Source organism: Acanthopagrus latus, chromosome 6 (genome assembly GCF_904848185.1).
Source record: "Acanthopagrus latus isolate v.2019 chromosome 6, fAcaLat1.1, whole genome shotgun sequence".
NCBI classification, from domain to species: domain Eukaryota; kingdom Metazoa; phylum Chordata; class Actinopteri; order Spariformes; family Sparidae; genus Acanthopagrus; species Acanthopagrus latus.
Genome location: NC_051044.1, coordinates 644,807 through 668,996, shown reverse-complemented (window position 1 = coordinate 668,996; position 24,190 = coordinate 644,807). Strand labels below are relative to the sequence as shown.

The 24,190-nt window shown below is 45.1% G+C and overlaps 1 protein-coding gene and 1 long non-coding RNA gene across 2 annotated transcripts; both read left to right on the top strand.

Annotated features, from left to right (window-relative positions):
* The first annotated feature begins 2,395 nt into the window (after positions 1-2,395).
* LOC119020754 lies at positions 2,396-23,644 on the top strand. Its single transcript, XR_005075410.1, has 3 exons — positions 2,396-2,591; positions 20,120-20,316; positions 23,363-23,644. It is a non-coding gene; the product is annotated as an uncharacterized LOC119020754 (long non-coding RNA).
* LOC119020750 (tripartite motif-containing protein 35-like) lies at positions 5,114-6,097 on the top strand. The gene has a single exon (XM_037100324.1). It carries the CDS (start codon positions 5,114-5,116, stop codon positions 6,080-6,082), a length of 969 nt encoding a protein of 322 aa, XP_036956219.1. The 3' UTR covers positions 6,083-6,097.
* Positions 23,645-24,190: the final 546 nt, after the last annotated feature.

The following is a 24,190-nucleotide window of genomic DNA, read 5'->3' as shown; positions in this document are numbered from 1 at the left end:
GAGAGCGCTGATATCAATACATTGACTCACATGAGCCTTGAGAAGTCCCTGTTGGTGCAGAGGCAGAGCGGCCGCTGCAGCGAGTCAATGAACCATCTTTCACTGAGGATAGTTGTGAAGAGCTGGACGGGTCGTGTGTGGAGGAAACGGATTACAAGCATTAGAGCCTCAGAGTGATGTGATTCCATATTCAGTAGATTCTGATATGTGACTTGAGTGAAAACGATCAACCGTCAGTCCTGACAGTCGGCTCAGCTCGAGTCAACACAACAATAAAGTGTTGAAACAGAAAACTTCACAGTAGAACACAGTAGATCTGAGAACATTAACACCAACAGAGTTTTGCACCTTCGCTCCTGTTGTTGACTATTTTAAATATGTGAGTTTATCAGTGACTTGAAACAAAAGCAGAACTGTGACAGGTTCATGCTTCGTTAATCTCAGGTCACCAGATGGCCTTTTTTAGCCAGGCGCCTAAAAATGTTATAAATTGTGTAAATATATCATCAGTTTTGACTTGTTTGACCACATAAGGCTTTAAAATGTGATCACATGTTGTTTCCCAGCTGATCAGTCTGTCTGGTCTGCACCTGTGGCAGCAGCCTCAGGTGTGTTAATTGAGCTGCTCACAGCTGATCAGTGATCAGATCAGTGATCAGATCAGCTCGGTCACTGCCTGCACTGTGGCTCAGTTGTGAGTTCCATTTGATATGTCAGTTGATGTTTGCTTTGTAATTGAAGGCTGAACTGTATCTGATCTCTTGTCTTTGGTGAGATATTGATTGTGTTGGTTTGATGTACTGATATGATCAGTTGGACCTTGCTGACTGCCTCCGTCTGTGATTGTGTTAATTAAGTCTCTCCGGCACAAACAAGCTGAAATCAGAAGCATTAACAGGGATTCTGAGTGTCGGGGGTGAAATCAGAGCCGCAGCTCCGTCTGTAATCAGCTGCAGCTGTGGAGCTCTGCTGGCTGACGCAGGTCAGCGAGGAGATTCAGGATGATCTGACGTACATTTCAGGGATCATAAAGGAGAAGATGTCATCCACATTTTATTAGAAGATGGACTGATTGAGCAGATGTCTCATGTGATCGTCATACAGCCAGTTACACAAGGTGCACAGTGCACTGACTGAACAAGGCTGCACAAACAATGTTCCATAAATCAAATGGAATAAAGTGAAGTCAGTCAGTTTGTTTGTGTTGCCGTCACTTTGGATTTTAGTCAGTCAAATCTTTTTTCAACCTTTAACAAGGAAATCATTTCATGGTGGTCGACAGGCAGCAGCACGGCTTCTGTCTGGAAGGCTGAAGATTCGTGGCTGGATCGGCTCAGTCTCAAAGGTCGTGCTCACCGACCTGCTGACCGTGAATTATCCTGCAGAAGAACAGACTGCTGAGGGAACAGACACACAGACACAGGGAGGTCATATCTGTAATAACTGTTATGGTTTCTAAAACAGTGAATATCAGATCTGCCTCCTTCTGTCAGGACTTCAAGTCTTCAAGGTTTGCAGATTCAGAGACACCTGCTGCAAACTGAAAGACAAAGTGTGGTGATGAACTCAACAGATGTCTGACAATAAAACAGAAGATTCATCACAAAGCAAAATATTCTGACAGAAGCTGCAGTCAGCTGCTTCTCTGACCTTCACGTACGCTCGTAGTGACGAACGCAGGGACGGACGTTTTGTTATGTCTGGATGAAAACTGCACCGCTAACATTCAACAGAAGCTAATTTTCAAACACAGGCTCAAATCTGCCTGGTAACAGATGAGTGAGGAGTTCAAATGACATAAGAACTACTAATGTTGTGCATGCACTCTATATGTTTTAAAGCTATAAATTTACCATCGAACTTTGTGTAACCGATCTATAATTGTAGTAGGTTTATTTTCCACTAAATCCATTTTTCATGTTTGTTCATATTTTGATGTTGTTCCTTTTATGTGTCCACATCTAATTCTGTGTTTATTTTTGGGAGCTTTTATTTTGGTAATTTAATTTATTTTGGTAGGTTGGTTTTATTTTGCCGTGTAACCTTTGACATTTCTGTGATGTCACTTCCTGTGGATTCTCTGTGAGGAGAGGTAAGAGTTGCGAGTGTTTCCACCTGTAGCCTGTTAAAATGATGTAAAAATCCCTAAACAGACGTGCAAATGTGACTTGGTAAATGTCACACACTTATTCTTATTATTTTGGAGTGTGCAGCACTTTTCTGTAGCATGCTAATTTAAGCTAAAGTAGCCTCGTGGCATTTTCTCCTGCAGGTGGATGTGGTCTCCTGTTTTTAAAGCTGTGCTTAAAGGAAAGCTGTTCGAGAAGTTGCTCAACTCATTTTGATCAGTTCCGCTGGTCAGCAAGGCAGAAATTGTTCCCTCACCCTCAAAACCAACGCAGAGCCTGTAGCAAGCCAATGTGCAGGCCAGACCGGCTACATGCACACTGTACCGCACTGTGATCAGTTAGCTAATGCATGCGTCCTTCCTCACAGGGCATCTAAGATGTCCGACATTACCGATGTTCAACACACTGGAGGAAGTTTCTGGCCTGCAGACAGACGGGTGGAGAGCGACTGCACACACGGAGGTACGTGAAACAAACGTCAGCTCAGGACTGTTCATGTCTGGCATGAGGTTTGGATTTGTGGGTGTTGATATTTTTATATGTTATAAGTTGTAACTCAGTGTTTACAGCAGTGCTTTAGTTGACATAGTCACGTCTGTTCAGTGGGGCGGCTGTAGCTCAGCGGGTAGAGCAGGTCGACTAGTGATCGAAAGGTCGCTAGTTCAAATCCCGGCTCAGGGCAGGGCTGAGCTGCATGTCGAAGTGTCTTTGAGCAAGATACTGAACCCCACATTGCTCATCAGTGAGGCCCTGCGATGAGCTGGCGACTTGTCCAGGGAGCACCCTGCCCTCGCCCTGAGACAAGGCTGGGATTGGCTCCAGCAGCAACACCCCGTGACCCCATGGAAAGTGAGCTTCAATGAATGTCTTGATCTCATCACCGTCCGGTGGAAGTGTGTCCGTGTGGAAGTGTGTCCGTGTGGAGAGCTTCTGTGATTATTGACGAGTGGTTCAGTCCGTTAAATGGTCTCTCCCACCTGTCCTCAGTGCTCCACATGATGTAGAGCAGGTACACAGGATCTCCTCCACACACTCATCATTAAGTCAGTCTGAAGTGGAGCGATGCTGATGTGAAAGCTTTGATATTTTTCAAAGGACTCAGATCGCTCGGTTGTGTCTCGTGCTCTCAGAGTGTTTCCACTTTAGATTGAACCATTCATACTGAGAGATACTTCAGTCAATGGAATTATTCTGAAGAGGCCCTGAAAGAACGATCTGCAATAAATACAGCTAATGTTTTTAAAGTCAATCAACAATTCTAGCATTTAAAGCTACACTGAAGTTGATCCTGCTGATTAAAAACAAGCTAACTTCAGGAAAACTTCCAGGACGATATATTTTGTGCAACACTGTGAAAGTGAATTCAGCTTTAAGGACTCGTTTTAGCTTCAAACACCTCTTTTCATTCTTTATTTTCTTCCAGCAGCAGCTCTGCTACAACACTTTCTGCTTGAGAAAGCCTTCAAAACATTTCGCCTTTTCATGCGGCTCTCCGTCATTGTGTGCTTGTTAGAGGAGTCAGAGCGATGTCTCCCAGCGGTAATGATTTTTCTGCAACAGAGGAAGGATTTACTGGATCATCTATCCAATGAAAACAGCCAACAAAAAGCAGCAGGCTGATCTCTTCATGTTGTGGCATTAAAGTCTAACCTTCCTGCCCTGCCTCTGCCACTCATTCTCCTCCTCGCTCTATTCTTCCCACTAAGTCCCTTTTTCATACACTGCGTTTCTTTCATTTTTATTTCTTTCATTCTTCTCCTCCATGTATCTGCAAGTCTGCTTCTCACAGACGTTCACTCCCTCAGTCCATCTCGTCTCTTTTCTCCACATGTATTTTGCAGCGTCTTAATGAGTAATGAAGTTTCTCCTGCTGTTGTTGCACCTTCATCTGATAACACTTCTCTGCCGACCGCAGACAAGCTGGAAGTTCTTTCTGAAACAAAGAAGAAGACAGTTTATTGTCTTTACTAGAAATCTTATGCATATTCAGTAAATGGGAAGAAAATAATGTTAATAACTGGATTAAATAAATGAATGACTCTGGTTTTAGCTAATGACTGAGCATGGCAGAGGAAATTACCTTCTGCTGCTGCTGCTGCTGCTGCTGCTGACCAGGCTCAGATATCCACATGGAGCTCCAGCTCTCTGACACTGAGCCCTGCAGTGTGTCACACTGAAGGGAAACCTCTTAACTAGCCAGCAGTTCAAAGCGTGTGATAACTTTTGTTCTGACATCTAAACTAACAGAACCCACGGCTGGCCCGTGTCCCAGCAGAGAGAACAGACAAGTTGAACAGGGACGAGTTCTGATTGGTCAATGCTTTATAAAAGCGATCTTCGTTAGGAGCGTCAGTGTTTCATGGACTTGATGTTTTGAAGCTTTAATGGAAGATGAAAAAAGATTATTGTTGCTCAGAACATGTTTGCGGGTGCCTCCTGATGATTCCATCCAACTCCGCCCCTCACCTGAGGTGTCCCACACACCTCCATGTGACCCGGTGCTGCTCCTCACGGTACCGACTGCCCCTCCAACAATACTCAAGTTCACCTCTTCATGCCCTGCTCCCCCATTTCCAGACTGTTCCTGGGAGTTCTTCTTCCACTTGAACTCCTCCATGACATCCGACTGGGTTCACACCGTTCAACATAAACATAGTTGCTGCCTGCAGCACATTATCAGTTTACACTGCCAGCAATGACTCATTACTCTGGAGTGAAACACACCCCTGCTCTTCATGTGAAGCAGCAGGAAACCTTTTCACTGACATGAGACTCAGACTGGCAGACGATCAGAATCCTCTTCAGACCAACAACTTCCTCTGAGCGAGTTCAGCTACAGGAGAGAGGACGTGCTTCACCTGCGGACGCTCCACCTGTTTGTGGTGACAAACAGCACTCAGAGTAAACGTCAGTGAAGAGATGACAGAGGAGCCATGATTCACTGTTCTTTGTGTCTGCTGTGTTTTCAGCTTCACTCAGACAAAATGGCTTCCAGATCAGAGGCAGATCTCTACTGTCCGGTGTGTCGGGACGTCTTCAGAGTTCCTGTTGTTCTGTCCTGTAGCCACAGCTTCTGTAAAGACTGTCTGCAGAGCTGGTGGAGAGAGAAACAATCATGTGAGTGTCCAGTGTGTAAGACAATATCTTCAACAGCAGAACCGCCTGTCAGTCTGGTGCTGAAGAACCTGTGTGAATCCTTCTTGTTGGAGAAAGACCAGAGAGCTTCAGAGGATCTCTGCTGTCGGCACTCTGAGGAACTCCAACTCTTCTGTCTGGACCATCAGCAGCCGGTGTGTCTCGTCTGCAGAGACTCAGAACAACACACCAACCACAGATTCAGACCCATCAATGGAGCTGCACGACAACACAAGAAGGAACTTCAGGAAACTCTGGAGCCTTTAAAGGAGAAGTTAAAGGTTCCTGAAGAAGTTACAGTGAAGCTCGTTCAGACAGCAGAACACATGAAGGTCCAGGCCCGACACACAGAGAGGCAGATTAAGGATCAGTTTAAGAAGCTGCACCAGTTTCTAGCAGAGGAAGAGGAGGCCAGGATGGCTGCACTGAGGGAGGAAGAGGAGCAGAAGAGTCAGATGATGAAGGAGAAGATGGAGGCTCTGAGCAGAGAGATAGCAGCTCTTTCACACACAGTCAGAGCCACAGAGGAGCAGCTGAGAGCTGAAGACGTCTCATTCCTGCACAACTACAAGGCTGCAGTGGAAAGAGTCCAGCAGCGCCCCCTGCTGGAGGATCCACAGCTGCCCTCAGGAGCTCTGATAGACCAGGCCAAACACCTGGGCAACCTGAGCTTCAACATCTGGAACAAGATGAAGGACATGGTCTCCTACACTCCTGTGGTTCTGGACCCAAACACTGCTGGGCTGAACCGGATCCTGTCTGAAGAAAGTGACTTTGGACAAGAACCCCATGATGCTCCTGGTGGCTCGATCATATAGATACAGAGGATGATGATGTTTATTTCTTAAAGGGAAAAATCACTGAATTTAAGCTCCTGCTGCCTCATTATGTAAAGTAACCACAGCTCTGTATATGAAGGAAGCGGTCCAGTAGAAGTACCTCAGGTTGGACTTGTGTGGAGTACTGTTCTCATCTCTGCCACCGCCCTCAGTCTGTCTCTGGATCTGTTTCTACTCGCTCACTAATTCTCTCTGTCTGGAGGATTTAACAGATTCCTATCACTCCGCTTTTCCTTCTATCTTTCCATCTATTTCACGATAACGCTATCGCTCTTCTCTCGTCTGGTGGCGGTCTAAAGCCCAGATGATTGATCAGACTGTGGTGGACCCTGCAGGTCTGCAGCTGACTCTGACGGGGAGTGAAAAGAGTAAACTGTTGTTTTCCACGACCCCTTTTTATCTCTCTCCCTCATCATGTCTCACTCTCTCCTTTTCTTTTCTCTTCCTTTTCATTTCTCTTCTGCCGTCCGTTTGCCACCCACACCTCTCCGGAGCTCAGACAGAACCGGGTCCCTCAGGTACAAAGCATTTTCTTCCATTACCAGTCCAGGACCTGGAACACATCATCACTTCCTTCGATGCTGCTGTTATCTCTCTCTCAGATGGTTGTCTCACCTTCAAGATTGGAAACACGTCTCTCAGGAATTACAACATTTTCTCGCTCAATCTCCGACTTTCCCCCGCTCGCTCTCACCAAAACATCCTCGACCAGTTTTACTGCTCAGAGGGAGTTTTTATTTTCTTTAGACGCAGAAATGATGCATTCTGCCTCAAACATGGTGTGTATGTAGTCACCAGAGAAGACCACCGAGTCCTGACGGTCCTGGACCACAGTCCCCCGACCTGGACCACAGTCCCCCGACCTGGACCACAGTCTCATCACAAAGTGCTCTGTGGAACACTGTGACATCACAAAGTGCTCTGTGGAACACTGTGACATCACAAAGTGCTCTGTGGAACACCGTGACATCACAAAGTGCTCTGTGGAACACTGTGACATCACAAAGTGCTCTGTGGAACACTGTGACATCACAAAGTGCTCTGTGGAACACCGTGACATCACAAAGTGCTCTGTGGAACACCGTGACATCACAAAGTGCTCTGTGGAACACTGTGACATCACAAAGTGCTCTGTGGAACACTGTGACATCACAAAGTGCTCTGTGGAACACCGTGACATCACAAAGTGCTCTGTGGAACACTGTGACATCACAAAGTGCTCTGTGGAACACTGTGACATCACAAAGTGCTCTGTGGAACACTGTGACATCAGCAGGTTTTACTCACTTGTGGAGTCTGTGCAGCAAGTTCATGAAGGGGGGACAAAACAAAAACTGAGATATTTTCTGACACTCATGGACATTTTTCATGGATATTTTTCAAAGATCTGATTTTTCTGATGACATCATTTGTATCAAAAACAAATCAGAATTATTTGGACCGGTGGTGTCAGACTTTTATTTTACACCCTCCTGAATATTTTTTAATAGAATATAAAGTTGAGAATATTGAAAATAAATCCTCTCCAGTTTCTCCCGTCCGTCCTGCTCTCGTCACACAGTATTCTGACTGAATGTGTACCTTCATGTCTGCTGTGTTTCCTGTAATTGAATGAGGGGATGTGATAAGTACGTTAAGTACATCAGGAGTGAAACAGATGCAGGTTGTGACCACAGATCCAGTGAGACTCTCAGAGCCTGATTGCTCTGCGTCACTCTGGATGTAATTCTGTTCATGAGTTTTTCTTTGCTTCATCTTCTTCGCAGCTCATTTTCGTCTCTTCCTCCTGTAGCGGACACTCTCCTGCAGTTAGCTGTGACACAGATGATTACAGAGGTTTTGACGGCAGTTCATGTGAAATTATTGCACCACATCCACATTTGCCTCCTCTGGTTTAGTGGCTCTGGAGCTTCTTCCTCTCCGTCCCTCGGTCCCCGTCTTGCCAGAGGGCTGAAGGCAGCGATCTGGCAGACACCTCGTTAGATACATATCCCCTACTCCGCCTCAAAAATCTACAATACAGACGCACACATTCCCAGTTGGGGAAGTCATTGCAATTCATTGAGGCCTGAAATTAATTTCATATGTCTTTACAAGAGAAGCCAGCGAGGCAGCGGGGCAGAGAGCAGGGCTGAGAGGAATTCACTGACGTCCACGCATGGATAACAATGCTTATTCATAATCGTGGTAATATTGCTCTGTACTGTGTGTAGAAACAATATCATCCCACAAAAAATATGCCAGAGCAAAACTTTGTAAGGCAACACAATTAGCTCCTGGGAGAGCAACGCTGATGCAATGTGGTTACATCACATGAGCCGAGCAGAATACCTCTCGGTCCTGGTGGCCCGCGGGCTTTAAAACACCGATGATGTGATCAGTGAGCGGAGGACCCTCTGATGCATGACGGCCTCCGTCTCTCCTCTTGTTCCTCTTCCTACTGTAGACGCCCCGAATGTGCCCAGAAACAGCCTCAAAGTTTCAACCGATGATGAAACACTAATACTCCAGAGCCGTGATCGAGTGTCTGAGAGGCTGCAGGAGACACAAGTGAGAGGCTCATCTCATCTCTCATGACCCCATGACCTCATGACCTCATGAACTTATGACATCATGAACCTATGACTGTATAACCTCATGACCTCATGACCTCTTGGTGTCCTTCAGTCGAGCTGAGTTATACATCACAACACCTCTCAGGATCTTACTGAAGACCTGAGGGGCAAGTGAGATTTTATTTTCTGGTGATCCATTTTCTCTGATCTGTTCTTGTTCAGAGTTCACTCAGTTCCACTCATGACATATTTTTTCTCCAAGAGAAAAACCTTCAATTTCAACTTGGTTCAGATTCTTGGTTTCACACCCTGAAAAAGAAATTCTCTTCTTTTCACAGATGGAAAGAAATAAGGACAACGATTATTCTGGCCAACCTCGAAACTTGAAACTAGATTTTCAATTTTGATCATCAAGATCGAAGCTGAGTCTGTGATTTCTCCCTGAATTATTTTTCTCTCCAACTCGACTATTTGCTACACATCAGATAAAACAAAAGTAGCTTAGCGTTAGCCTGAAGCTAACAAATCAACTGATCTTACCAGAGATCCCAAATTTTCACTGTAGCTGCTGAGCTGAAAAGAACCAAACTTAAAACTCTCGAGCTCGAGGAGAGAAGGACTTTATATCATCAGGAGGAGGAGAGGAGGACTTTATATCATCAGGAGGAGGAGAGGAGGACTTTATATCTTCAGGAGGAGGAGAGGAGGACTTTATATCATCATCAGGAGGAGGAGAGGAGGACTTTATATCCTCAGGAGGAGGAGAGGAGGACTTTATATCCTCAGGAGGAGGAGAGGAGGACTTTATATCATCATCAGGAGGAGGAGAGGAGGACTTTATATCCTCAGGAGGAGGAGAGGAGGACTTTATATCATCCTCAGGAGGAGGAGAGGAGGACTTTATATCATCAGGAGGAGGAGAGGAGGACTTTATATCCTCAGGAGGAGGAGAGGAGGACTGTATATCCTCAGGAGGAGGAGAGGAGGACTTTATATCATCATCAGGAGGAGGAGAGGAGGACTTTATATCCTCAGGAGGAGGAGAGGAGGACTTTATATCCTCAGGAGGAGGAGAGGAGGACTTTATATCATCATCAGGAGGAGGAGAGGAGGACTTTATATCCTCAGGAGGAGGAGAGGAGGACTTTATATCATCCTCAGGAGGAGGAGAGGAGGACTTTATATCATCAGGAGGAGGAGAGGAGGACTTTATATCATCAGGAGGAGGAGAGGAGGACTTTATATCTTCAGGAGGAGGAGAGGAGGACTTTATATCCTCAGGAGGAGGAGAGGAGGACTTTATATCATCAGGAGGAGGAGAGGGGGACTTTATATCATCAGGAGGAGGAGAGTAGGACTTTATATCATCAGGAGGAGGAGAGGAGGACTTTATATCCTCAGGAGGAGGAGAGGAGGACTTTATATCATCAGGAGGAGGAGAGAAGGACTTTATATCATCAGGAGGAGGAGAGGAGGACTTTATATCCTCAGGAGGAGGAGAGGAGGACTGTATATCCTCAGGACGAGGAGAGGAGGACTTTATATCATCATCAGGAGGAGGAGAGGAGGACTTTATATCATCAGGAGGAGGAGAGGAGGACTTTATATCATCATCAGGAGGAGGAGAGGAGGACTTTATATCATCATCAGGAGGAGGAGAGGAGGACTTTATATCCTCAGGAGGAGGAGAGGAGGACTTTATATCCTCAGGAGGAGGAGAGGAGGAGGACTTTATATCATCAGGAGGAGGAGAGGAGGACTTTATATCTTCAGGAGGAGGAGAGGAGGACTTTATATCATCAGGAGGAGGAGAGGAGGACTTTATATCATCATGAGGAGGAGAGGAGGACTTTATATCATCAGGAGGAGGAGAGGAGGACTTTATATCATCAGGAGGAGGAGAGGAGGACTTTATATCATCAGGAGGAGGAGAGGAGGACTTTATATCTTCAGGAGGAGGAGAGCAGGACTGAGGTTTATATTTTTTAATTTTAGTGAACTGTTCCTTTTTCAGAAAGGCCTCATGTGACCTCATCAGTGAGCTCAAACTGAACCTGAACCCTCAGAGCGACTGAGTCTCTGCAGCACTGCAGGAGATAATATCCATCATAACGTCTGTATCTCCATATAATCGGCTGTTTGCCTTCTGGAACAAACTCTTGTGAAACGTGTCAGCAACAGAAACACTGTGGATGATGTGTTCCTTCACTTTGAACTGTCAGATATACTCGCTCTGACAGTATTTCTCTTGAGAACTAATTGTACATTATCATATTGCATTATAGTGATTTCTATGAGGACAGGCAACAGGTGAATAATAAGAAACAACAGAGTGATGAAGGAAATGTGTTCTTTAGTCTGCTGAATAAAAAAAGTCTCGAGAGGACGCAGGACGTTTCTACAGCAGAACTGCCTGAAATAAAAAGTCATTTCTGGGGATTTGCCTTGTTGCTGTGTTTCCATTTGCAGCAGAGTAACTCCACTGTAATTTCATAATCAAAACGTCTGTACAGTTTAATCAGACCACCTGCTTTCCTGCAAGAATAATTGAAGGTGGGTCTTTTCTGTTTCTGTCTTGATTAGTTTCACTTGATTTTTAATTATTCCGACTTGTTCAATTTGTATTTTTCCACGTCCGGTTGTACTGAGACTGATTGTATATTAGTTATTTTTCACGTGTTTTGTTTTATTATGTTCATTTTAAAGAAGAAATGCTTGTTGCAGTCGATTGAACAGAACAGACAAACAGTTTAGTGAGAGGACGAGTCAGACTTCAGCTGTGAGGACAGGACGTACACAGACAGACAAGAAATGAAACAATGTGAGAGTTATCAACATCTCAGCCCGGCCTACTTGTTATATTTATTCATTATGCTGGGGACCATTAGTTGAGTATACGATGATAAACTGTAATAAAGGAACTTTCTTGCTGACAGAGCTGCGTCTCAGTTGGACGTGTATCTGCGCTTCGTCCCCTGAAGACTTCCTGTTTTTAGAACAGCTTGTCCCCATTTTTTGTCCCGCAGTTACAATCCGGATACCAGATCTGACTGTACGCACTTTAATGAGAGTGTAATCTGAGAGAGAGACCTCGCTGTACATCATCATCATCATAATGCTTCACGTGCTCACGGCAGATCCATACAGGCCCAGTTATTAAAGCTCCGCTCGGGGTCGCGTGGCCGTCTGAGTAATCAACTGAAACAAAGGATTATTATCATTAACCTGATTGCATCAACAGGATAACATGCTATAGTCAGTAACGTGCGGTGAGGTCCACGGCTGGGTAGGCAGCAAGACCTTAAATCGCATAGTGCATACAAAAATATATACTAGGTAGAGCTCAGTATTAAAACTGCAAAGCCAATTAAGTTGCCGCTGTCAAAACTGTAGTTATTTACGTCGGCGGATTATAGCACGCACACAATTACTGCCAATTAATTTCAGAGACATACATTCACCTGTATTTCTACAGGATTTACATCATCCAAAGACAAACGCACAAAAAAACCTGTATCTCAATACAGGACTTACAGCTCCGATACACTATATTAACAAAGCAACAACATCACCGTCCGCTCTTGGTCACATAACATTACAACTAAAAATCAAAACGTCACTCACAACGTTAATATTATTATTACCACAGAGAGAGAGAGAGAGAGAGAGAGAGAGAGAGAGAGAGAGAGAGAGAGAGAGACTGCGGCGCTGTCCGTGGTACGGACTGAGAAAAAGAGAGTTTGGTGTCGGCGCACCATACAGCGTGTGTGTCTGTGTGAGGGGGGGGGGGGCTTACTTTATTTGTAGATGAAGTCCATGCGCCTGTCCCTCTGCACGAACTTGTTGATGACTTTGTTGTAGAAGTCATCCTTGTTTGCAGCGTTCTGTAATGTCATGAGTCTCTCCTTTTCAATGGAAATCAGCGCCAATGCTGAAAGTCTATCCTGGTGCATCCTATTACGGTTATACGTCTTGATGCGCTTTAAAGCTGAAAACGTCCTCTCCACGGATGCCGTTGTAGCAGGTATCGTTAAGACCAGCTTTAATAACTTTGTGGCCTCTGGTACAGTCTCCTGGAGGTCATTGTCTTTCAAGAATGAGAGCAGCTGTGCAGGTGACATTCCCTGGACCAGTTGTGAGCAATATAATCCCACCAAATCAGACTGTAATCGAACTTGATCAAAGAATCTTGCGTATTTTGACAAGCTATTGAGTTTATCAGTGTCAAAATTAGCAGGTCACCATAACCCTCCTTCACCCACACGCTCTCACTTCCCACCGAGAACAGTAGACAGGGAAAGCAGAACAGCCTGCTAGCTTGGCTGCATCCACACAACCACTCTTTCTTTTTGTACCATTCTGTCTGAAAAGTCCTCACAATTTTCTGTCCCTTCCTTTGCGTTAAATTCTCCAGGTCAGGTGTTGGTCTCCCGGTTAATATTTTTTTTTTTTTTCCACAAATGTCAGACTAGACATTTTTTTTAGCGAAGTAATCTCCATAGCTAGCAGCAGAAATCAAATCACTGCGCGCCACAACAGCAGCGCGAAACCTTGGGGGGGAGGAGGGGGGTGACCCGCGAAACCCACGAAACCCACAGAAGCAGAGAAGCACTGTGCCTCAGGGATGCCCATTAGAGACAGTGTGAGAACAGACTACGCATGCGCAAACCTCCTAAACCGTTTGCGTTCATTTCACACGGCACAGAGAGGCAGAGGCAGAGTCTGCCTCCGTCCCCTGTGTTCACTTCAGGCAAGCCTGGAAAGCGCGCTTTTCTTTATGGGCATTCCTTATATCGTTAAAACAACACATTATACCTTTTTATTTTTCATTTTTAAAGCAAAAAAATCAACAATCAAAACACAATAAAAAAAAAATTAGGGTTAAAAAAATTATTTTAAAAAAAATTATTTCGTTCTTTTTTCTCATTGGTCTAGGTGAGGCACTGCCTACCCTGCCTCACCTGACTGCACGTCACTGGCTATAGTATTGTTTTGTGTGTGTGTGTGTGTGTGTGTGTCTTTCCCTGTGTACTGACCAGCGTCCTGACATGTCAACCCAAAGCTGTCAGTATTTGATGACCTGGATGTTGGACTCATTATAAACCATCTGTCATGAATAAAATGTTTTAGTGTGTACTGGACTGTAGAACCAGCTCGTCCTCTGCATGAACAGAACATTCCTGCTTCACCTACAACTGACGCTACAGCAACAGCTACATGCTGCATCGCAAACACTGCGCAGTCTGATCACACTCTTATTTTGAAATGCTGCTGTGACTTCCTGAGTGTGTGGAGCCAGCAACCAATCCAAACCCTCTTCTGTCGGATGTGAAGCATTTTAAAAAGAGCTGGATGCATTTGTGACATTATGAATATAAAGGTTGAATCACTTCATCTGCGTTAGCCTTCGTTACACCTGAAAACAAACTCAGTCATTAATATACATTTCTGCTACTTTACATTCAGGTTTGATTCATTTCATGTCGTATCGTTGCTGTGCTTACGGATTGTTTAGGTTGAGGCACAATAAGCACCCAGTTGGGAAAAAATCCCTTATTGGCTTAAAATACATGAATAAAATACGGCTGGAAAATGTCTGAAGACGTCTTTAAAAACTCTGTCTTGAGCTGCAGCCGTCACACCGTCACACCGACATGAGCGTCCGGTCACACTGTGAACCTGGAACGTGAATGTGATACGACACACACTGTAGAAATGTCAGTGTTTTAAATTAAAGCAGGAAACTCACATTTAAAATAATAACAAGTTAAATCTCTGCAGATTCAGTCATATGTAAGTAAAAGTACAGAAGCATCACCAGCAGCAGTCCTTATCATGACAGTAATATTACAGAAGTGGATCCTGACCTGAGGCCAGCGTCTACAAACACTCACACATGATAAATGGGAGAGAGATACACTGATACACTATCAGATCTGTTGTCAGCGTTCTGATGTTCCTGCGATCTGTGCTCTTTAATTTCTTTCTTTCTTTCTTTTATCTAAATGAAAAGAGAAAAGTCTCTTCAGTCGTTCCAACACTGTGGGTCAGATTCAGTCACAGATCTGCTTCAGATGTTCGGATGAAGCCTCAGATTTTCATTTGTACGTCGAATGTTCAGATTGCTGTTAAACACTCACATGGTGGTTGTGATGGAGGGCTGAACACTAATGTTCCATAGATTTTCCATAAATTACATGTTAAAGAGCTGAAGATGAATACTTGATTATTTTTAAATGAATTCCTGCTTCAGTTTAAATTCTGCATTAGAACCTAATTAACCGTCGACCGCGTGCTGCATCAGAGCGCTTCACGCTGCGTTTGTCGGTGGCATGATCGGGTCATTATGAAGACAAGATTAGACTGCAGGTTCAGGGTATTATGGGTATTAGTTTAAAAGCTCAGGTGTCACATAACGTTGATCTGGGGTCAGCTCTTTAAATCCCTCCTATATCATCAGGATTAAAGCCGTGGAAACTGAATAAATGTGTCGTCTGCTCTGAAGGGCGTCGCCATGACGCGGACGACATTCATACTGTGTCGGCAGTGAAATGCAATGTGATGGAGGTCGCTTGTTTTCTGCCTCACAGCTGCTGTTAGTGATGTTTTTTGTATACATGTGGAAAGAAGAATCTGTAGGATTCATTATGAGGGAACATGAATCTCTCTACAACACTGCTAATAATTCATGCAGAGTTGTAAAGATATTTCAGTGGTGTCCCGACTCTTCTGTCACCCAGAGATCTTTGTTGCTGTCATGGCTGAAAGGAGCGACAGTAATACCACCTTTCCACCTAAATTAGCAGGTGTACAGGGTTCTTTAACTGTTGACCCCATTCCAACTTCCCTCAGGCAAGGCTGTGATTTTTATCTGAAGCGTCACTTGTACGCCTGACGTCACGTTTCACGTCACAGAAACGGTTGTAACAGAAGAGAAAACAACAGAGCTGCTGTGAAAGACGCGTCTGTGAAACGGTGGATAACCTCCTCAGCCCGCGCCACGACTCGCTTCACTGTCTGAATTTGAGCCATTGGGTCCACTAACATTTGGAAAGTCTAGAAGAGAGTCACGATTTAATAATTTAATCCCCATTCAAGTCAGCCAGGCACCAAACCGTCAGCAATCCAGGTGTTTGGATCGCTGGGAAGTGCTCCACCTCCAACACTGTGTCCAGTCAGATGACCTCTTTGATAAACAGCATCCCAAAGCCTTTCTTTATTAACACGTCACCACAGCGTGTTGGAAGCACGTCATCGCTCTGTGCAGCAGGATTTATTGTGTTCATCCAGGTCTTACGTTTAGATGAAAGCCGAGTCGAGGTGATTTAAGTGGGACTGACCAGTGGAAACGACTATGACAATGAGAATGTGACACAAGTAAAGCTGTAAGTTATTGTCTTTGTGTCGGCAGCTTCAGTAAACTGCTTAGTGGCGTCTAATTACCTCTGCATGGTATTCCTATTGATTTCTTTTATAATTCAAACAAGGCTTTACAAGTGAACCACTGGGACGTGACATGCAGTCTGGTCCATCATCCTGGAAGAATTGTTTACCGCAGAGGAAAAAGGCAGCGACTGTCTGGATGGAGCCGCAGAGCTCGTTAGCAGTGTGGCATGAAGAGAGAAACCGAGGGAACGTCTTCCTCCACAGAGAGAGAGGAGCTGAGGAGGAGGAACACAAACTGGACCTGCTGAAGAACAGAACCGCAGCCAGAACACGTCACACAAACATGCATCCACACTGCTGGTGGTGTTGATAAAGCTGGACAGTTGATACGTAAAGATCATGTGATCACCTCTCTGTATGAATACATAGATCTGACTCTGACCACAGTAACACCGCGATCATCAGTGTGTTGGTGCGTTCACATTGTTCTCTTCACCTGATCAGGTGATCTTGTGAATACATTTTTGCCACACTTCAAGCTTGAAGTGTTCTTTGGCGTGCACATCATTCAGCATCCTGTGAGGAGCTGCTGGCAGCTACTGCTGGCTTGAAAACAACATGGCGGCTCCTCCAGAGGTTAGCGTAGCTGCTGTAGCATCGCTTCTGTCACAGTTTACATGACCAGATGTTTTCATGGAGAGAATCCTTCAGAGTTCAGCCTGAGGCTCCGACTGGCTCCACCTGTACCAGCCGTTGATCTGATTGGTTGACCTCAGCCTCTTCTGCCCATCAGGTTCTAGAAACCAGGTCGACTCCTGTATGATTACCAGTCCCATCTTCTCCTGAGGAGCGTCTCAGAGTTCAGCGTCTGATCAACCAGCTAAATGATCTGTGTTTGTCTCGTACCTGGTAACTGACGGGATTTAAACCAGAGGTGGAGTGAGGCTAACTGGAAGCAGAACCACCTCAGAATGGAGCTTCAGATTGATGATTTCGATCAGAAGAGTAAAAGAGAGAGAAAGCTTTTAGGAACCTGAATGAATTCACTTCATAGTTATAAAAAGTACTTCTTTGTTACTGGATCTTGGTTCAGACGAGACTCTTTCTGATCCTCCATGAGTTCTGATATTCAGAATGTAGAATTCTCTCTGAAAGCATCAGCAGATGTATTGTTTATGGCCTCTGGCTCCATGGCTGGATCTCCTTCTGTAGGGCAGAGGTAAGGAATATTAATGTGATAATTATTCATCCCCACAGGGCAAATTCCTCGACCGGGCCAGGCACAGCACCGTGGAGCCGGCAGAGCTGCAGTGCAGTGTCGAGTCCAAGGTCATCTGAGTGGAGCAGATGCCTGCTGACACCGGGTCAGAACCTCAGTTTAAAGTCTGACTCCAGCAGGCTTCTCCTTCCAGGGAGGACCGGGCTTATCTTAACGCTAATTCAACACCGGCATCATGTATCAGGATCTGATTTTACTGAAACAGGTGTTGGACCTGGTTCTGTTCAGCAGCTCGTCTCTGACTGTCTGTCTGGTGTTCAGTAGCTTTCTCTCTCTAAGACTGTGCTGTTAACTCTGAACAGATGGACAGCGAGCTGCGTGAAGCTGAAGGGAGCTGCACATTCAGCTGAGAATAATAATAATACAACTCCCCGGAGCGTCGTCACAGACAACCAACAAACTGTTTCCACTTTGTCATTCATACATTATTTCTAGAAATAGTGATGATACTCGCTTAAATAAAGTCAGCGTAACAATCTGAGAGTGACAGTTTCAGGAGGTTGAAGCTGCTGGCTGGGTCACACGACTTCAGTCAGTCTGAAACACAGCAGGCAAAGACGAACGAGCCTTTCCTCCACATCCTCCAGGCTCCCGAGGCTAACATCCAGCCTTCACACTCCACTTGCAGCCAGTGTGTGCGTGGCGTTGCCATGGCATCGGGCGGTAGGATGAAGGAATTCACCCGCCATCAGTGGAAGTCTGCCTGGAGGCTCCTCAGGATTCTCTCATGCGTCACCCTCTGCAAGCTGCTTCTCTCCTCCTCTCCCCTCGTGTCTTCTCTCGCTCGTTCACACCTTGACAGCTCACACTTTGCTGGTTAGCACAAAATTGTCCGTTCCCTCCTCACTTACACTTCCTCTCTCTCTGTCTTTTCTCACTTCCCACAGCTTCTCTCCTTCCCTTCGCTCTCCATCGGTGTCACTTTCCCTCTGGCTTTTCCTTCACTCCTTCCTTCCATTCATCTTTTTTCCAAATTTGATTTTGTTCCTCTCTCCCTCAGCATCCTCCTTTTCCTCACAAGTCACACCTTCCATCAATCCATTCGTCAGTCCTCCACCTGCCCAGGCTTCTGATCCTTTCTCTCAGCCCCTGCACCTTCCTCCGTTATGCTATTCGTGCTGCCATCCCTCCCTCATTTTCTCCCGCCTTACTCTTTCTCCCCCTCGCTCGCTATCTCAGCTGCCGCCTCCGGCCTCCTCTCATCACGGCTAACACCCCGCTGAGGGTAGGAAGGGACTGTCATGTAGCCGAGAGCAAAGGAACACGCCGTGGGAGCAGAGATCATCAGAGGCATCATGGGAAAAGCACAGGGCATTCTCCCTGCATGCTTCTCTGTCTTCTCCACCCTTCCTCCATCCTTTTCTCCTCGTTTTATCTTCATCTTCTTCCATTTCGTGATTTCTAAGTGTTAACCCCGTCTTTCTGTAGGAGTCTTTTCAGCAGCAGCGTGTGCTGTTATCTCAACATGTTGCCTTCCCACACGCGCAAACTCTTCTTCTAATAGTCATGAAATTTTCATTCCTACACACTGCCTGAAGAGAAATAACTGGGTTATCATTCAGGAGGACGTCTGCAGCTCAACGCATTCTCTTGATTCTTAAAGCAGATGAAGTGTGGTGCTTTATTTCCTCTATAGGTGCGTTCACTGACCCGGGGTCTAAAACATCCTCCACAAGGTGCTTTATGTTATATTTCAGGTATCAGGAACGAGCTGACACGGTTCCCTATTGTTGTTAAAGGAGGCCTTGTCCTTCAGTGTGCTGTGAATGTTCATGTGCATATGAATGATCCTGAAAGAGAAGCTCCTGAACGCCTCATCAGTAGTCCCACCGTTACTTCAGTGACTTTGTGACATCACACGACATCACACAGTCACGTGTTTACATGATTTCTGCTGAGCAGACAGTTTTGTCAGTAACAGTTTCAGATTCAGCACAGCTGCTCTGTTGTTGTTCACATTGTGATGTGATGTTCGAAATGAATGAAGAACCTGAACATGAGCAGAATATGTTTCAGGTAGCTGCAACAAATTTACAAAATAACACAAATTAGACTTAATCAAAAATCAAAAATATATATTTGATTCCCATCTTCAGTGCAGGAAAATGTCCAGCTGATATTTGTTTTAAATGCTTTAAATGTTTGTGCCAGAACCTAACAAGAACCTAATCAGAACAAATGAAACATCAACAGAACTGTGGTTTACAGAGGACCAGGTTCTAAATAGAACAGGGAGACAGCACTGGGTGTCATGAGAAACGTCAGAGCTGAACTTTTCCCTAAAACCCTCGTCTCCCTGGTCGTTTAGTGTTTATTAGCTGACAGACGAGGTGATGAAAGAGGAGAGATCAGGGTGCAAGAAATTCAGGCAGAATCAGATGTTGCATCATCAGACTGCTGTTTGTCGTATCGCTCTGGGTTTATGAGATTGTGTCCAACACATAGAAACACAGTGTACAGAAGTAAAAACCAGAGGCGAGAGTGAAGCAGCTGTCAGTGATGGAAACTGCTGAAGGTCAACAGAAACACCTGGAAGTGAACATGAACCGTCCGGCTGAAGACTGTGTGACTGTGTTATCTAATTATAACATTCTAACTTTAAGATTTAATAACTTCCTGTGTGAATCGGGGCTTGTTCCTCCGTCGGGTTCTGCAGCAGGAGGAGCTCCCTGCTGGTCTAAGAGACGAGAACAGACCGTTTGCTGAAAGGTTAAAGTTTCAGCCCGCCGTCACAGCTGTATGATGAATCGCTCCGTCCTCGACTCAGAGACTAAACACTTCCCTTCTCTCTTACAGTCACCTGCTGAAGAGTGTCAGCTAAATGTCACGAATTAAATGTTCACGTCCACACTAACACCACCTGCTGTACCACCTTGGAGGTGTCTGGATACCTGACGGCGCACCATTAGGATGTAAAGGTCACCTGAAGCACTGTGGCACCTCTGGACCGAACAAGAAACCAGGAAATATCAGATCTTCTTCTGACATCATACGTGAGTGTGCCTGAGTGAGAGGAAGTACATTATAGTTCACCTGACGGGCCGTCGGTCAAAAGAGCTCATGAGGAGTTTGATTACAAAGTATTGTGTAAGTTGATTAGAGTGTATTATGTAGTCTGATTACAGTCTGATTATAGATTCCTTTACTCCTTGCACAAAGTGCAACAATTCACAGTAAAACTCAGGTGGCCTCCCCTTTTCAGGTGGGTGTTAAAATTAAAAAACATCAGCAGGGGAGGTGAGATTTGGATCAGGAGCAGAGGAGTTGGTCTGACTGAGTGTGGAAAAAGACTTTACACTGGATCTAATATCTGAGCTGCTGCTGTTCTGGTGGTTCTGGTGGATGTCATATGAGAACTGCTCACCGGTCGTAACAGCAGTAAGAAGTGCCACTTCACTCCAAACATAACTTGAGCAACAACGTGCCATTTCTGGGATGTAATAAACCTCCATCTGTGTGATGGTGCTCAGAGCTGGAGCTCCTTTTAAAGGTGGTCACACTCCTCCAGCGACCCTCATATCCTGAGATAACCGCTGATGCAGACTGACCCCCGGCTCTGTTACACAGGCCATTCCTCCGCTCGCCTCTAATTTACAGCTTATCTGGTCTCCAGTGAACCTCCAGGTGTCTGCGAGCTGTCCCGTATCTGTTAGCTAGCTAACAGGCGGTGCACGAGCAGGTGGAGATAAGATGCATGGCCCCCTGGGGAGGGTCCTAATCGGCGTGGCTGGCCTTTCGCAGGCCACTCGTGTATTTGCGCCTGTGTGTGCGCACAACCCTCATTTGACCACATGGCCTTTAGGTGTGTGTGTGTGTGTGTGTGTGTGTGTGTGTGTGTGTGTGTGTGTGTGTGTGTGTGCTCATTGAACATGGCAGTGTCAGCAGACTGTATCAGAGTGTCTGCCCTGCATCAGATAGATCTGGCTGCGGGTCAAAGCACCAGCTGATCTCACTGCTTTCACTGTGTTTGTGTCATTTAGAGCCACAGTGTGGACAGTTGTCACTAACATTGATTTATTACCCAGAGTGCCGTGCTCGGCTGCCACACTGCATCCCTTAAACAGGATATCAGTTTATTGTTCCTCCTCTCTATTGGATTTCATGGCATTTTATTTTCACTACATTCGATGGATCCATGCAGAGAAAGAAAGAAGAAATCAATAAGAGAGAATCACACTGCAGCTGAACACACACACATTCTCTGCGTACAGAAAAGCAAGTCAAAGGAAATTCTTCAATGCTGAGCAGAATTTATTCTCTCTTCATTGTTGTTGTGTCAGACTAACCTGCGAGTACCAAACAAAAGGTGAAGACCTCAGCGTGAAGCAGGTTTCCGCCTCTTCATAGTTTTTAATATACAGAGTTTGAATGATATCTTTATTGTAACATGCGCAGAATGTGTGTTTTCATTCAGGATGCTGGTCCAAGGTTTCTCTGATGAGTAAACTTGTTTTATAGTCGAGGGACGACAGACGATGTGACTCAGGCCGTTAAATGACAGACGAGAACTTGGAGATTCTGATGATACCTTCTCCCAGGCGCGTCTTTAGACCTGGGCACCTGAGCATGTTTGGGGAATAGTCCCGGATCTCTGTGCCTTAAAAATCAAACAAATTACCTAATGATGAAAACAGCCCCGGAGGTGTTTATGTGGTTGCATATCAAACGTCCTGCAGCCACAAATGCAACATTGTCACCAGAAGCTGACCTGCGTTCCTTATGGCATATGCCCATATATGGGCAGAGTCGGAATCATGCGTAGCACATTCAACATCAGTGTTCTTCTTTCCCCCCTCTGTCACTGATATTACCAGAGCCGTCAATTAGCCTGCTGTTTAGTTCTTTGAAAAAAAAGTTGCAGCCAGAGCAAGAAGACGTGGAGAGTGAGACATCATCTCCTCCAACTCCTGACAATACTTCCATCAGCTCAGGTTCACAAAAATGTAACTGTGGTGTCGGGTGTGGTCTAGGGTTAGGATTAGGTAGGAAAATTAGGGTTAGGTAGGAAAATTAGCTTTATTTGTGATTAAAATATGATGACGAGGACCCAACGATTGGCCTTCCATCTTTACCTGCAAGAAGAAAACAACAGCAGATTTAAAGACATTACATGTACGTTCATCAGATCCACCAACCCTCCGTTCTCCTCTGAGGACTGTGTGATGTCACCGGTCTGCCTCCTGCTGCAGAGTCCTTCAGTCACGTCTCCTTCACTTGAACCTGAAATGACTGCCTGTTGTCTCTGAGTGGACTGAAGGGATGATTGCTGTCATCCTGAATGTGAGCGCTGAGTGTGACGCTGTGATGTTTCAGTCCGAGGGTCGCTGAAGGGAGACGTGTTATTTCTGTCCCCACATACTTCTGTTGTTCAGGAGGAAGCTGCAACACTGATTGTTTCAGTGAAATGTTCCTTTAAGTGGAACCTTCAGCACAGTTAGTATCAAAATATCTAATTCTTCAGAGTGACTCCACTTCATGAACAATACATGTGCTGCTTTCACACAATGCAGAAGAAAAAAAAGAAAGTTTCTTCTCAGAAGAAACAGATTAGAGGAGGTCGGGCCTCTCTGTTTCCACTTCAGGCTCTCGTTACATCGTCTTTCTAAGAAAACAGAGACAAAAATCTGATGTGAATTGAAATGTTTGACAAAAACACAAACTGTGACGCTGCTCAGGCCGTCAGCTGACGGATGTGTTGGTCCTGCAGCAACTGACGGGGTTAAAGAAGTTAAACATCCTGTGACGTCATGAAAGCCAGCAGATCTACGCCTGACACTTCTGTCTTATAGCAAGGTTTCTGTCTCACTGTGCTGCAGCCTTTTAGCACCACACACACACACACACACACACACACACACACACACACACACACACACACACTCTGAGTGGTTTCAGTATTTCAGGGTTCACACTGTGTGATAAGATTCAATAAATAACAAAGCTCCTTCTCTGTTTCTCCATCTTGTCTTTATTCCTTGTTTGTCACTTTGCACCTCCTCCTCCTCCTCCTCCTCGTCCTCCTCCTCCTCCTCCTGGCAGTGTTGGTCTGTGAAGTCACAAACAGCAACAGGTATGTGGTGGGTGTTGCCATGGCGACAGACTGAGCCCTGCTGCAGCAGGTGTGATGTCAGCCGTTCCCTCTGTCCTCCCCTTCAACAGTAGTGGGATTACAACTGTGTTTGTTTCTGGTGCAAAGTAACTGAGTATACTTTTACTCACTTCTCTACTTCAGTACTTTATTTCTCTTCTCGTGCTTCTTTACACTTTTACTGTCCTGCGTTTCAGAGAGAAACATGTTCTATTTACTGACAGCTGCACTGTTGCATAAAACCAATCTGTTCAGTTTGTTCCGTTTGTTCAGTTTGTTCCGTTTGTTCCATTTGTTCTGTTTGTTCCGTTTATTCTGTTTGTTCTGTTTGTTCCGTTTGTTCTGTTTATTCCGTTTGTTCCGTTTATTCCGGTTGTTCTGTTTATTCTGTTTGTTCCGTTTATTCTGGTTGTTCTGTTTATTCTGTTTGTTCTGTTTATTCTGTTTGTTCTGTTTATTCTGTTTGTTCCGTTTATTCTGATTGTTCCGTTTGTTCCGTTTATTCAGTTTGTTCCGTTTATTCTGTTCGTTCTGTTTATTCTGTTTGTTCTGTTTATTCTGTTTGTTCTGTTTGTTCCGTTTGTTCTGTTTGTTCCGTTTATTCTGTTTGTTCCGTTTGTTCTGTTTGTTCCGTTTATTCTGATTGTTCCGTTTATTCTGTTCGTTCTGTTTATTCTGTTTATTCTGCTTGTTCCATTTGTTCTGTTTGTTCCGGTTGTTCTGTTTATTCCGGTTGTTCTGGTTGTTCTGTTTATTCTGTTTGTTCTGGTTGTTCTGTT